The 16981-nt window shown below is 39.4% G+C and overlaps 1 protein-coding gene across 3 annotated transcripts in view; it reads right to left on the minus strand.

Annotated features, from left to right (window-relative positions):
• Positions 1-16981, minus strand: part of LOC126471442 (TBC1 domain family member 22B) — a 139757-nt gene that overhangs the window by 80356 nt on the left and 42420 nt on the right. For all 3 annotated transcript variants that reach the window (XM_050099620.1, XM_050099621.1, XM_050099619.1), the window contains exons 4-5: positions 12998-13153; positions 1893-2114 (exon numbers count right to left, since the gene is read on the minus strand). In XM_050099620.1, the coding sequence (XP_049955577.1) occupies positions 1893-2114; positions 12998-13153 (378 nt within the window). The remainder of the gene's footprint in view (positions 1-1892; positions 2115-12997; positions 13154-16981) is intronic.

Raw genomic sequence — 16981 nt, forward strand, 5'->3', positions numbered from 1 at the left:
TGAGACACTTAAAGTAGTAAAGGAGTTTTGCCATTTAGGGAGCAAAATAACTGATGATGGTCGAAGTAGAGAGGATGTAAAATGTAGACTGGCAATGGCAAAGAAATCGTTTCTGAAGAAGAGAAATTTGTTAACATCGAGTATAGATTTAAGTGTCAGGAAGTCGTTTCTGAAAGTATTTGTATGGAGTGTAGCCATGTATGGAAGTGAAACATGGACGATAACCAGTTTGGACAAGAAGAGAATAGAAGCTTTCGAAATGTGGTGCTACAGAAGAATGCTGAAGATAAGGTGGGTAGATCACGTAACTAATGAGGAGGTATTGAATAGGATTGGGGAGAAGAGAAGTTTGTGGCACAACTTGACCAGAAGAAGGGATCGGTTGGTAGGACATGTTTTGAGGCATCAAGGGATCACAAATTTAGCATTGGAGGGCAGCGTGGAGGGTAAAAATCATAGAGTGAGAGCAAGAGATCAATACACTAAGCAGATTCAGAAGGATGTAGGTTGCAGTGGGTACTGGGAGATGAAGAAGCTTGCACAGGATAGAGTAGCATGGAGAGCTGCATCAAACCAGTCTCAGGACTGAAGACCACCACAACAACAACAACAGTATTCAGTTGCTGCAACCCTTTCATGGCAATGATTGACAACTATGTGTATGGTTTTGTAAATACATTCTAGGTATGGAGATGGGCAATAACAATTTCCCTCCATGTTTAGTGTACAGTGATGAGCGTACATGCCCTTTAAGTGATGAAGGGAACAACCACAATGTAAGAATATGGAGAACACAGCTATCACATTTAGTTGAGCACAAGAAAGACTCTACGAAGTTTCAGAAATTTATAGCTGTTTCCTGAAGAAAGACTAACAATACATTCACTTTTGCAGAAAATACAGTTACACAGCTCACATACCTGAACATACTTGAGATCTGGCTGTTTCTAAAACTGCGAGAACATGCTGAAAGTTCCATTTTTCAACAGAAGAGAGTACCAACACAATGACACCTGCATGTCAGAACATTTCTTAAAAATGAGCTGTGTCACTGAGCAAACAATGCATATTGCACCACTGGCTTCCAACATCACCTGTTCTCATGGTATTCGATTTTTGGTGTGGATTTTTAAAAGACTCCACCTATGTGCCTCCCTTTCCAACAACTTTTGATGAACTCAACACCTCATAACAATAGTGGTGAACACAGTAACTTTAGAAATGTTCAAAAAAGTATAGTGAGAGTTTGACTATCATCTGTATGTTGACTTGCATCTAGTGGAGGGGACAGTGAACTTTTTGTGAAAGGTAAATGAAAACCTTAATCCTAAACATAAATGTAAAATGTATTCCTAGATGCGCAAACATGTAAAAGATATACCCTTGTAAATCAATTGATTCTTTTGAAAACAAAGACCTTGCAGTCCTATGCACAAATTAAAATTCAGCCAAAATTTCTACCTTCAGTCACTTACAAGACACAGTCTTGTGAAATTGGGTGAATTTTTTTAGAAACAGCCTGTATTACAACTGAAAATTATTACTGCAGTATGGAGTCATATGAAATAGGAAAATACATTACAGTTTAAAAATGCAAGTAATGCCATACTCACTAGTATAGGTAATTTAGACAATTACAGCTCTCCAGACAAATGTTAAGACTATAATAACAGAATACTCCAAGTAAGGGAAAGGGCAGCGGTAACAGGGTGTGGAGCAAGGACAGTGCAAAGGCAAACTCGCTAAATGTATGTAAGCCTGACAAGGAAATTGTACACTGACATGTCCTACAGTACTGCAAACAACTGCTTGAAGCAAAAGAAAAAGATGAAAAATAACTGGACAATTACAATATTGACAAGTTTAAAAAGAACTTAAGCTGACGAACACACCTTCCTTAGAGGAAAGACAAATCTTTGAGCGACCCTGACTTGAAAGCAAGGGTCGTGGTCTTCCAGGATAGTTACGAGACACTGTTGGAGAACAGTGTTGTGGCAGCATAGAACTTTGTTGTTGTTGTTGTTGTTGTTGCTGCTGCTGCTGCTGCTGCTGCTCCTGCTGGTGTTGTTGTTGTTGTTGTTGTTGTGAACTTCGCACAGGTGACAGCGAGGATGCTAAACAATACAATAATTTACACATTTAAAACATAAACTTATTTTTCCTATTATCACAAGGTATTTTGTAACTGCAGTAGGTTTTTCATGCAAAACAATTACCCTGTTTATGCATACAAGTCTCTCCGTACCTCACAGATGCGCTGATGTTTGCTTAAAGCACAACTCACTAGTTTCAATTTGTAGTACATAAATTTTAATTTTTTGTGTTTACATATGCGTGTTTTGATAAATCATCCCATTACTGATGGAGTCATCACAAGCCTGACAGTTACTCGGACTGACCCAAGGCAAAAATTGGGGATGACCATTGTCTTTTTCTGTGGAGGGAAAAAAATTCTCTATGTGAAACTTCCTGGCAAATTAAAGCAGTGTGCCGGACTGAGACTTAAACTCGGGACCTTTGCCTTTCACAGGCAAGTGCTCTACTGACCGAGCTACCTGAGCATGACTCACAACCCATCCTCACAGCTTTACTTATATCAGTACTTCATATCCTACCTTCTAAACTTCACAGAAGCTCTCCTGCGAACCTTGCAAGACTAACACTCCTGGAAAGAAGGATATTGCGGAGACATGGCTTAGCTACAGATTGGGAGATGTTTCCAGAGTGAAATTTTCACTCTGGAGCAGAGTGTGCACTGATATGAAACGTCCTGACAAATTAAAACTGGGTGCCGGAACGAGGCGAGGTACTAGCAAAAGTAAAGCTGTGAGGATGGGTTGTGAGTTGTGCTTGGATAGCTCAGTAAGTAGAGCACTTGCCCACACAAGGCAAAGGTCCAGAGTTCAAGTCTCAGCCTGGCACATAGTTTTAATCTGCCAGGAAGTTTAATATCAGTGAACATAGTTCCAGAAACCTATGAAGGACGGCCCTATTGCAGATCTGCAGCCCTATTGCACTCCAAAGGTGGACCAATACACTACTAATCTGGTGGTCAGAATTTAATGGCTCATCAGCATATTAGACTGCATAGTATTGTACAAGAAAACTTTCTTGCAGTAATGAGGAGTGAATTTGCATATGAGAATCCACCCAACATTTTTTCTTAATCCAACAGGTAAATGAATAATTAATATCACCACTTTTTGTTTGTAGGACTGAGCTTTGGAATCATACTATTTTGTACAAATGCTGAATTTCCTGATCGCTACTGATGTGTGGCAACTGATATAGTACACAGCACTGCACAAGCAGGTGGTAAATGCAAATTTGCAACTCTAAGAGAAAATGTAAGAAATGGCAATAATTACTATATTACAACACATTAAATAGTGGATTTTTTTGCATTTTCAAATTAAAATATTTAAAGGAAACTAACTAGGCGTTATCTTCTTTTCACAACATTTTTTAAATGTGTGATATAATGAGGAACAGCTGCTATTGTGAGAAACAGGAAACAAAAGTACAGACACGAACCTATATATGAAAGCAATCCTCTGACAGAAAAGTAAACATTCACAAAAAGGAGTTTGGAATGTTTCTGTCTAATCTGTAGATATGTTCCCACTTATCCTACAGAAATGCACTCTCACCAAAATATGTCAGTATCTTCATGAACTGATGTACACACATGGTGTGTGCTTTATTGTAACTAAACAGTTTTTGCTACTTCTGTCTTGTGCACCCCATGCTTTAAGTGGTCCCAGAAAGAACAATACTGTAACCAAACCCACATCATCTTCCAACAGTTCTTGCAACTTCTGCATTAAAAAGACTAGATGGTTTCATGTGAATACCGAAGTTGTGACACATGAAGTTAAATAAACTTGCATGTACTAATATGGAACCAAAGATTTGCTGAAAGATTGCTATTGACAGCTCCATTCTATATCACGAGGAGTATCTGTCAATTAGATTTGAGTATTACGTATCTTGGAAAAGCCACCACATGAAAATCAACTTTGTGAATAAATAAGACTTTTCCAGAAATGTGTCAACATCAACTTGGTTATATCCGCGTGCACAAGTTCATATAATTATAATAGTTTGGAGACACTTTTCTATTTTTTTTTTCCTTGCAATGCATGTGATATCAGGGAGTACTTTGTTTCCTTTAGAGAGCAACAAACGCAACAGCACGACATTTATTCCTACAAGCGTTTAATTCATGACTCCCTTGACTGCCAACTTCTAGCCTGATGACTTACTGTCACAGACATCTTTGGATGCATATTGGACAATGTAACTAACTTGTATAGTCTCCTCTAGCTAAAATGCAGTCCCAAAATGGTACACAGGTGCGATCATGAAGCTCTGGGATGTCATCTCGGGACACAGTGTTCCATTCTACGTCCACCTGTTGTCATCGAACGGTCAAATTGACAGCAATGCCAACTGAATCTGACACCTACTCATCGTATCCCAGACATGTACAATGAGAAACAGGTCTCAGGCTCGTGCCAGCCCAGAGACATGATGAACAGCTGGGGATGCATGTTGCAAAAAATAATATTTGCACTGCTACTACCTTGCTTCGTGTCCACATCTTGCCAATTTCACAGGTATAACAATAGAAAGTAGATGCCCTGGATGTATCCTGCATTGTTAAGGCTAAGTTCAACAAATGTCAGATGTGTACAGGCAACGTATTCTATAGCACGTCTGTTCCGGAGACAGTTAGGCAGACACGAGTGCTCATGCTAACTGGCTGCCTTGGTAGTGAGCACTTGAAGGAAAATGTGGCTGTCAAATATCACTATGTAGCACAGAGGAACTGCAAACTGTGCTCTGTCTTCAGAGGAATGACAATATGTTAACTTCGCCGTAGTTTTAAACACAAGCATATATACTCGTACTTAATGATGCAGTGCTTAAAAGTGACAGTAGCTCTTCTAAAATTAATAAAAAGCAGCCTTACAGCTGGGTTAGAAACTTCAAAGTGAAGATCAGACACACCCATATCAATTTACAAGATGTCAGTGCTGGGTGCCTGGCTACAATTACAACTTACAGATCTGCAATGTGACAGGCAGTTGAGTGTTAAGTTTTATAATAAGATAAGTTTTACAGACTTGTACAAAAAGTTTCTTCAAGACAAATTTCCAAAATTTCACAAGTTCTTAGCTACTTATGTTGATGTCTGGACCTACATAACTGTGAAAGAAACTTTTTCCCACAGTGAAGAGATTGAAAACTATGCACAGAAACTCACTGACACACTTCAGTTTAAAAGCTATGTTCAAATTTGGATTGCTCGGAAAGAGGTCCCAGACACCGACACTTTAGTGAAAAGCAAAATTAGTAGTATTCATCCATATGCAGTTTTTTCATGTTTAATGTGTGAACAAAAGAGCTGTGAAATACATGTGGATGACAATTTAAACTTTGTCTGAAAACGACATTCATCATCATAAGGCGGCATCCATAGAAAAAAAAATATCACTACCTCATATTATTTCCCTCACCAATTAAATGAAATGGAACTATTGAATCATTGTCATTTCTCATCAATGCAACTGTTTCAGGAAATAAACGTGCCACGAGGGCATTAATTAGCCACTATAAAGCAATACATCTCCATAGAACTATTAGCAGCCATAGAATAGACTTCTTGACAACAGTTTCTTGTGCCGAGTGGCCTTGTTTCAATCACCTCTCACCCCCCCCCCCCCCCCCACACCTTTCCCATTCCACTACTTGCCGAGAGCTGGCCAACTGCTCACTGCTGATGTGTGAGTGTGAGCCAGCTCACACGAGGAGACTTCCACCCTGAATTTGTTGCTGCACTATCGCAGATGGGCTGTACAGTGATGTGGTGTGAAGGCATTCCTGGCAGGTGGAATCCTTGCTCACAGGCCAACTTCCAGCAAACAGTTCTTGGCGGTCCTAACTGGAATTCTGGGTGCAATATTGGCTCTGACTTGTGCTGATGTTGTCATGCCAGTAGTAGTTTCTGCTGATATGATGGAACAGTCCTGCCAAAAATATGAATACCATTAACTCTGAGTACCATCACCACCCTATACCAGTTAAATGAGCTGCTGTGTCTCCTTTGAGTTTACAGACCTTCGCCTAAGAAACATTCAAAGTTCCTAAGGTACGGGATTATTAAGTATAAACAGGCACAGAAGCTATAAATTGAAGTCAGAGCAAGAATTTCATTCTTCTCCTCCTAGGTAGCAATTTTACCAACATTCACAACATCAACTGCCATAACCAAACCGCAGACCCATAAACTGACAAGAAAGAAATTTCAAAATTTGATGTCATATAATAGACCAATTAGGAAAAAAAGTGGGTTCTGCCATTAGTAATACTGTGGTGTACGTAACTGAAAAGACTGTCACTTTGCAAATGATATCTGAGGTAATTGAGCCATTTCCCAACACGCTATGGCCACAAATTATACCTTAAAAATGCAGTTTTGAGAGTTCTTTCCTTTTATGTTCAATTCGAAAATAGCAAAAATTTATGGCCTACATGGTGAAATAAACTGAAAATTGTGAAATACAGTGAAAACTGCCAGATTACAACATATCGGCTGTTTGTTTTCCACCTGCAGCCAACAGCTGTATAGCATGGTGATGTCACAGTAATGCAATGAGCACTATCTGTTTTATTGCAGTTTGAAGATTGCTTTTTTCTCCTTCAAAGACCAAATAATTTTTCTGGTGGTACACAACAGGTTTTGCTGAATGAAGCAGTATGATTAACACTTATGAAAACTTCACATAAAAATAAGAGTTCACACCACACACATTATCCTGTGAAGACATAAGCTACAGATATTTCCTATTTTTCAGTCATTTTGTCAAATTAACAAATACACTGAAGCACCAAATAAATTGGTATAGGCATGCATATTCAAACACAGAGATATGTAAACAGGCAGAATACAGTGCTGCAGTCAGTAACACTTACATAAGAGAACAAGTGTCTGGCGCAGTTGTTAGATCAGTTACTGCTGCTACAAAGGCAGGTTATCAAGATTTAAGTGACTTTGAATGCGGTGTTATAGTCGGCACACGAGCGATGGGACACAGCATCTCAGAGGTAGCGATGAAGTGGGGATTTTCCTGAACGACCATTTCACAAGTGTACCGTGAATATCAGGAATCTGGTACAACATCAAATCTCCGACATCACTGCGCCCAGAAATGGATCCTGCAGGAACAGGACCAATGATGACTGAAGAGAAGAACTGCAACCCTTCGGCAAATTGCTGTAGATTTCAATGCTGGGCCCTCAACATGTGTCAGCGTGCAAACCATTCAACAAAACATGTACCCTTGATGACTGCACAACACCTCGCCTGGGCCTGCCAACGCTGACATTGGACTGTTAATGACTGGAAACATGTTGCCTGGTCGGACGAGTCTTGGTTCAAATTGTATTGAGCAGATGGACGAGTACGGGTATGGAGACAACCACATGAAGCCATGGACCCTTCATCTCAGCAGGGGAGTGTTCAAGACGGTGGAGGCCCTGTAATGGTGTGGGCTGTGTACAGTTGGGAGTGATATGGGACCCCTGATACGTCTAGATATGCCTCTGACAGGTGACATGTACGTAAGCATCCTGTCTGATCACCTGCATCCATTCATGTACACTGTACATTCCGACAGACTTGGGCAATTCCAGCAGGACAATGTGACACCCCACATGTCGAGGACTGCTACATAGAGGCTCCATGAACACTCTTCTGACTTTGAACACTTCCGCTGGCCACCAAACTCCTCAGACAAACATTATTGAGCATATCCAGGATGCCTTGCAACGTGCTGTTCAGAGATCTCCACCCCCTCGTACTCTTAGGATTTATGGACAGTGCTGCAGGATTCATAGTGTCGATTCCAGCCAGCACTAATTCAGACATTAGCTGATGCATGCCACATCATGTTGTGGCACTTCTGCTTGCTTGCGGGGGCCCCTACATGATATTAGGCAGGTTTATCAGTTTCTTTGGCTCTGCAGTGTAGAATGCAACAGTATAAAGGGTATCAAACCCAATCTGTTTAAAATGAACAGAAGATATTTTGTCATTCAAGTATGATACCTATGGTCTCATGTTTTGAAAAAGCAACATTTAAAAATAGACTTCATTTTAGAAATTAAAGAATTTCTAGCAGATTCCCTCCTTGGTGTACACAGTCCAGTTTAAGTTACACTTGTAAAACTCAATACGATGTTATATAAGAGATTTTATACAATAGTAGATCAAGACACATAACAAAACAAAGGTAGTAGGATAATTTTTTCTGGCCACTGCTTACCTTCAGGAGGCAAAATTTGTATTACTACTGACAGACATATAAAAGTGAAAGTTATACACATCCTAAATTTTGGACCTACGAGTTCTTCACTCAAAGGGGAGAGAGGGATAGGTTGATGAAGGTTAAAAGGAACGACAGATTACTCACACCCCAGGGTGAGAGGGGCCCATCTATAGGGAAGACAAGGATAAACAAAGACGCAGGGAAAATGTTAGGGATAATAGGTCAGAGGTGGACATTAGTCAGTACGGTGTCAGCTTCAGTCCAGAGATGATTAGGTCCGAGTGAGAAGTAAGATTCGGACTAAGAGAAACATATAATGCAATAAGGAATTACGATGGTGAGTCAAAAATTGCCTACAAATTTCATTTTACAATGTATTTACAAAAAAAATTGCGGTTTGACATATACATTATTTTTCAACATATTCTCCTTTCTTTTCAATGCAGTGTCCAGCAGTCCACAAGCTAACATATTCTCACCGAGAAGGTTTTCGGTTGGTAGCAAAGTAATTTTTGCACCGATTTCTGCACTTCCACATCTGAAGAAACACTATGACCTCATAGCATATCCTTGAGTGGCCCAACTTGACAAAAGTTGGAGGATGCTAGATCTGGGCAGTAAAGATGATGTCCCAGCAGTTCAAAACCAGATTTCTTGATGGTTTCAACAATGCAGTGAGCCCTGTGCATGTGGGTTTGTTGTAGAACAGCAATACTTTCTATGAGAACAGACCTCATTGTTTGCTGTTAATCGCGGGATTGGGCTCTTTTCTGACAATTCACTGTAAAACTCTTTGTAGATGGCTTTTCCCTCTGTTATGTAGGGGATAGTGTTGAACTTAATAGGATAGTGTACCTAGACCCACATGATGTTTTCTGGTCAGTAGTTCAGTCTAAGCAGTTTCTGCAATTTTCTACAAATTTTATTTTTGTTAGATATGAGGTTTTGTTTCGTGCAGCATTTGTAAATGTTCTGCATACTACACATTTAAGTACTGTATAGTACATTAAAACTATTTGGAATGTACTGTTAATTCTTTAGGTACAGAATTTTATGGAGAGTAAAATAATATGTATTTTTAGAGCTACTTATATAACATGTGGACAGTTAAGCCATACTCTGCAAATCATGTACCACCTTGTACCTTGAAACATGAAAACATCTTTTACCATGGAACACAGGATACTTCCAAACTGACTTTCTTTAATGTCCAAACAATTTTACCTGTCTTTAAAATGGAAATGTGTGTTACATTTCAATAGTTTCCACCTCAAAATGTATTTAACTTGTAACTGGTTTTTGACAATGTTTCTGCTTAAACTGATTTTACTTACTGATTATTGGTTTGCAGTAGAGTAATAATGTAACAAACAGACAAATATAGTACTGACAAGATTTTTTTGATTGCAATGCTTTTAAATTTTAATAGAATATTTGTTCCTTGATTGCGATGGTTTTAAGTTTCAGTAGAATATTTGTTCATAGATACACGATCAAATTGTACCTCAGAACATGTTGTTGTATCTGGAACAGCCTTAATTTTCTGGAGTAACTTTTGTGATTTCACAAAAAGACTGCAGTACTTAATAAGTGAGTGCAGTCATTTACAAATGGAATATATTAAACTTCTAGTACAGGGCTCACTAGAGGCAAAAGTCTGAAAAGTGTACCAAGACACAACACTCTCCCCTACTCTTGCAGCATATGCCCGTCTGCATCCCAAAAAATAGTTAGTATAACCTCTCTTTTTCCAATCCATAATCTGGCAGTTTGATCCTAGCTCACAATGGTGCACTCATGTTCCATCACTGATAACTATCCTAGTCAAAAATGGACCACCTTCCCTGTAGGAATGATCAAGCTGAAGTCAACACATGTGATCTCAAGTTCATTAGGAAGTCATCTCGGTACCTGTCATGCAGAAACCTTACAGACGCGGAGTTGGTCGTGGAGGATATGTTAGGAAGAACCATGACTGATGTCCAAAAGGATGCCACTATACTGATAGTAACTCACATGTCAACTAAAATCATCTCTTGGGCTTACTGAATCTTTTGGACAATGGTGGACATTGACAGTCATCCTGTTCCTCTTCACATGTCATACTCGTCTGGGCACTTTCAAACCACTTAACAGACAAATAAAGAGTTTTATGTGACACACACACTGTCCCCGTATTGTGATGAAAATCTATGATGAATTGCAGTCTCACTGCTCATTGTTACTTCTCAGTGAAAACTAGCAGTGGGGCAGACAGGTTTACACCATCACTGACATACTGCAACTGAAGTGGTCGGGGTCACGTTATACATATAAAGGAGGGTCGATTATTTACACATTCATCATAAAACACCTTCACAATTCTCATACTGCGTGGGTGTGTGTGTTAAAGAAGATTTAGTACAAGAATGTGTCAGGATGAACAGATACCGTATTTACTCGAATCTAAGCCGCACCTGAAAAATGAGACTCGAAATCAAGGAAAAAAAAAAACTATCCCAAATCTAAGCTGTACCTAAAATTTGAGACTCGAAATTCAAGGGGAGAGACAAGTTTTAGACCACACCTCCAAATCGAAACAAAGTTGGTGCATTGTAACATGAGACACAATTTAGGTCGAATGGATGAAGATAAAGCTATAGTAGTTTGGTTCGAGTCGTAAGCTTAGCAGTTAAGCTTTACCAGGTAGCCAATGCTATGAGTCTGGCGCTTCGTCTGTATTTATACGGGTACCCTTCCTTTTTCACGTGCTTTGTCTGGTTTGAATCGATTGCTTATTTTGCTTTGATTTAATAAGTGCCGTTCTCTTTGTTACAGGTGTTTACGTCACTCTAAGCTGAAAATGCATTATTGTACTGTGTCATGCACTGTTTGTCGCATTCATTATAATGAGTGTTTACGACCTGTCGCCACTCGCGGCATGGCTTGCTTTTGTGTGCGCTACCGCCACTTACAATAAAAAGGGAGGAATTGTCTCATTGGTGAAACAATGGCAAGAGACTGCTATTTGTTGTTACTGCAGTGCTTACTTACAATGCAATGCAGGGGTCAAAACTCACGGCGGAGAAAAAAGCTTGTCTTCTACCTTTTTTAAAAAAAGGATTATTTACTGATGCAGAGGTTTTGGCGCCAGTATTTATCTTTGTGCCTGCAAAGCATGACTGTGTAGCGTTACATGTATTCAACAGCAGAAGTCAGTTGCGACAGCGCCTACCAACATTTTTCAGAACTTCCGCTTACTTTGCACTCGATTGTAAGCCACAGGCGGTTTTTTGGATTAAAAAAACCGGAAAAAATGTGCGGCTTAGGTTCGAGTAAATACGGTATGTTGGAGGGCAAGCTCCTGTCTCCAAAGTTCAGGGTAACTAGTATCAGGTGGGCAGATCTAAATAGCCCATGTGGTGTAGCAAGCACTCAGGTCTGTTGAGTCAAATTGGCTAAGAGTATGAATGGGCAAAGAAGAACTGTCTGCCTTGAGGACACCCAGTACCTAGTTGCTAAACATGCTCAACAGTATAACTGAAGGGACCTGAGTGATTCATATCCTCCCACCTGATACTAGTTTTCCTGAACTCCAGGGATGCGAATTTGCCCTCCAACACATCCCCATACCTCTACATTCTATTGGACTTAATTTCCATTTATACATCCCACCCTCTATGACTACTTTTTTCCTGTCTTAATTATTGATTGCACTATTCATCCCTTTTCCCCCTAGTCTACCTTTACCTCTCACTCTGACCTTATCTCAGGACTAAAGTTCACACTTTAGTTACTAATGCACCATCTCTGACCTACTCTCACTGATGCTTCTCCCTTGATCTTTGTCTATCCTTGCCCTCACTACAGATGGGCACCTCTCATACTGGGACCTAAGTGACATGCCTTTCCTTTTTAACTTTCGAAAACCTAACCATCTCTCCTCCCTGAGGAAGAAACTATGGTTCCCAAAGCTACGAAATGTCTCACTTTTACTTTCATATGCATCTACCGGCAGTACTGAACACACAAATGTAAACATCATTCGGTACTGTTGGCTGGGATATCCCACGAGGTGTGTTCATCCATCTGTAGGAAAGGGTGTTCTTCCTCCACGCACACTGGTCTCTTTCCTTGTGGTTATATGAGAGTTGTGTTGTACATTTATTTGTTGAGTGTACGTGAATTTCATGGATGTGTGTGTAGTATAGTGTCATGTTTGTGTTGTACAATGATGATCAGTGAAGAGTGTGGTGAAACTCGGCACTAGCACATAGCCTACTCCTCTCTAATAACACCTAGGGGGCTGCCGAACTTAACATCTGCATCTGACAGAAGGATAACCATCAGCACTTCATGAGACAATGCAGAGGGGTTTGGAATTTAATCCAGGACATTGGTGCAAAGACTGGTGACCAGGAACTTTACACTACCACCTCTCCCCCATTTCCTGACCACATACTGGCAGTGAAAATTTCATCCACCACCAGGATTCGGACCAGGTTACTTCAGAGTCAAATGCCACCACACACACATGTATCAGCAATCTTGGATACAGAGATGGGTAGTGCTACACATTTTGCCTATTGAAGGAAACAGATGGCCAACAATTCTGTCTCATAAAATTGGTTTTCTCGACTGACTTTTTCTTTGATACACTGGAGATTTTTTTATAGAGATCTTACCTCTTTTTGCAGAAAAGGTAAGCACATTTCCCTCAGATTTGAAATTCTGCGTATGTGGAGAAATATCAGCAAATGCTGCTTCGGAGGAAGTATGGCGATGACTGTTAATCACTGTCATTGCAGCTGATTGTGCCACTCGTTTAGAAATCTTTACATCTGGAAAATGAAGAACAAATTCATATTAAGACACCCATAAAATGCAGAACTACTAAGGTATGGAACACAGAATTACTAATACTACCGCCCACCACCACCACCACCACCACCACCACCACCACAGTCACAATACAGCATAAATGTAAAATTCTTATGAAGTGGCTGATGTCTAAAGTTACTTCAGGGCATATTCACAGCAGTTGCATTGTGATGTAATTTTTATCAAGCAGTTTATTTAAGATGTATCTTAGCATGAGTCATGACCAATCTGTGATGGAGTATGGACATCTTTCTTCCCTGGTGACCTATAGATCTGTTGAAAAGAAGTTTTCTCAATTATCGTAGATGTATCACCGATAAGACTATCAGTTTATACACAGATACTGGAAATAAAGGTGACAGCTGAATTTTTAACAAAAGTAATACTGGGAAAAAATAGTCAGAAATGGTGATACAATTCCTTTTCTCCTTGGAAGTTGCCAGACATTATGACCTATGTTTTTGTCAGTAACAACATTATTTTAGTTTTACACATACATATGGTTTCATTTTATGGAAATGAGGAAGCTATTTTTAACTACAGGCATTTTAAAACTCATGGAACTTCAAAAAATGCTTTTGGTCTTGCAAATAAAGAATTTGGCATTTTTAATAAGCCAATCACTAGTATGCTCCAGAGAAATGCCAGTATACAGTAGCTTGCTCTTTATTCAACTTGCTCTGAGGTATATTCTTAGGAAGCAGGAAGCTACATCAAGGTGTATACTTGGACAAGGAAAAAAATTCCCGGATTTTTCTCAGATTTGCCGGTTAAAAAATACACTTTCTCCCAGGTGAAAATACACTTTTTCCATGTTACGTGACAGTATACTTTCCCTCAGATTTGTAAAACTTATCAATCCTTTGAATGGTTAAGGTTTTATAAACTGGTGTCGAACCTCCCGCCACTTTAGGAAGCAAACCCCGGGAAAAAATGCATTTTTGAAAAATCTTTGATTTGTAGCAACACGTACGCTGCATATTTTCATATTACAAAAGTACATAGTCGAATTCCACCAAACACCTAACGTTAGTTTTTGAAGCACTGAAACCGAGATTGCGATGCGCTTTTGTTAGTCAATTATAGTTCAAGTCACGAAATCTCATCACCCGATGACAGCAGATATTCATCGCGTTTATATGGGGCTCCCAAAAGCGGATTTTGTAAACCGAATACAGCTTCTGGGTGGTCATGTAAACACTGCAAAATCAATTCTGGAAATCCGCTTCCTGTTGACAGTTTCCCAAGTCCGCAATCAATTTACGCTCCCATGTAAACGGAACCAGTACAGAAATGTGCTTGGACTGTCAGGTTTTGTCTTGTTTTCTGAAAATTTCACCTAATATTGATGGAGCGGCTTTTTGTATAGTGTAGTAGAAATATTAGACTGAAGCTGTTTACATCTCGTCTAACTGAAGAGAAATTGCGATTGTACTGACTAAATCATAAACTATATCAACTGTTTTCCAGGTGCCATAGTTAACTGGGTTAGCAAATCCGCTTCAGACCTTAACACATAAACATGACAGATTTCCCAAATACTGTTTTTGTCCTTCCGAAGATGTGTCGCATGTAAATGTAGTGATTCAGAGCATAGGGCACATGATGTAGGCCTATTCAGCCTATAGTAACATCACTGTTAAGTACCGCGAACACTAAAATAGGAAAAGTTAATGGTTTCAATTAAAGTACATAGTGTAACTACAAGAAAAACTAAGCTTTCACATATAATATTTGTCTTTCTGTCGATACATCACACAAATGTGCCAGTAAAATTTTAAGTAATGGCGTAAATGTCTGGTCTTCTAAGCTTGAAATTCTTCTAAGTGACTGGCCCTCAAAGTGTTAAGCTTTAAATGAGAATCAAATGCTCTGTGATTTAAGAAATTCAAAACATGTTCACACATGTAACATAACTTGTATTGCATAAAATAAAATGTACTTTGAAAGTAACACTTTTCAAACCACTAACCGCATTATTTTTACTGTGACCTATTACAATTCGTTTCAGCAGTTGTCAGAGAGCCAGAAAATGGCGTTACTGGGCCTGCGCACCTACAATGACGTAGGCAGCCCACATACATCATCTACATCTACGCATACATGGATACTCTGCAAATCACATTTAAGTGCTTGGCAGAGGGTTCATCGAACCACCTTCACAATTCTCTATTATTCCAATCTCATATAGCGGGCGAAAAGAACGAACGCGAACATCTTTCAGTACAAGTTCTGATTTCCCTTATTTTATCGTGGTGATCGTTTCTCCCTATGTATGTCAGTGTCAACAAAATATTTTTGCATTCGGAGGAGAAAGTTGGTGATTGGAATTTTGTGAGAAGATTCTATCACAATGAAAAACGCCTTTCTTTTAATGATGTTCAGCCCAAATTCTGTATCATTTCAGTGACACTCTCTCCCATATTTCGTGATAATACAAAACGTGCTGCCCTACTTTGAACTTTTTCGATGTACTCTATCAGTCCTATCTGGTAAGGATCCCACACCGCACAGTAGTATTCTAAAAGAGGATGGACAAGCGTAGCGTACGTAGTCTCCTTAGTAGAGCTGTTACATTTTATAAGTGTCCTGCCAATAAAACACAGTCTTCCCCCACAACAATTTCCGTGTGTTCCTTCCAATTTAAGTTGTCCGTAATTGTAATTCCTAGGTATTTAGTTGAATTTACGGCTTTTATATTTGACTGATTTACCGTGTAACCGAAGTTTAACAGATTCCTTTTAGCAATCATGTGGATGACCTCACACTTTTCGTTATTTAGAGTCAACTGCCAATTTTCAAACCATTCAGATACCTTTTCTAAATTGTTTTGCAATTTGTTTTGATCTTCTGATGACTTTATTGGTCGATAAACGACAGCGTCATCTGCGACCAAACTAAGATGGCTGCTCAAATTGTCTCCCAAATTGTTTATATAGATAAGGAACAACAAAGGGCCTATAACACTACCTTGTGGAAGGCCAGAAATCACTTCTGATTTACTCAATGACTTCCCGTCAATTACTACGAACTGTGATCTCTCTGACAGGAAGTCACAAATCCACTCACATAACTGAGACGATATTCCATAAGCACGCAATTTCACTATGAGCCACTTGTGTGGTACCGTGTCAAAAGCCTTCTGGAAATCCAGAAATACGGAATTGATCTGAAATCCCTTATCAATAGCACTGAACATTTCATGTGAATAAAGAGCAATTTGTATTTCACGAGAACAATGTTTTCTAAACCCATGTTGACTGCGTATCAATAGACAGTTTTCTTCGAGGTAATTCATAATGTTCGAACACTATATATGTTCCAGAATCCTGCTGCATATCGATGTTAATGAAATGGGCCTGTAATTACGTGGCTAACTCCTACCACCTGTCTTGAATATTGGTGTGACCTATGCAACTTTCCGGTCTTTGTGTACGCATCTTTCGTCGAGCAAACGATTGTATATGATTGTCAAGTATGGAGCTAACATATCAGCATACTCTGAAAGGAACCTAATTGGTATACAGTCTGGACCAGAAGACTTGCTTTTATTAAGTGATTTAAGTTGTTTTACTACTCCGAGGATATTTACTTCTATGTTACTCATGTTGGCAGCTGTTCTTGATTCGAACTCTGGAATATTTACTTCATCTTCTTTCATGAAGGCATTTCGGAAGGCTGTGTTTAGTACCTCTGCTTTGGCAGCACTGTCTTTGATAGTAACTCCATTGCTATCGCGCAGAGGAGGCATTGATTATTTTTTGCTGCTAACATACTTCACATATGAC

Source organism: Schistocerca serialis, chromosome 3, assembly GCF_023864345.2.
Source record: "Schistocerca serialis cubense isolate TAMUIC-IGC-003099 chromosome 3, iqSchSeri2.2, whole genome shotgun sequence".
In the NCBI taxonomy this organism is placed as follows: Eukaryota; Metazoa; Arthropoda; class Insecta; order Orthoptera; family Acrididae; genus Schistocerca; species Schistocerca serialis.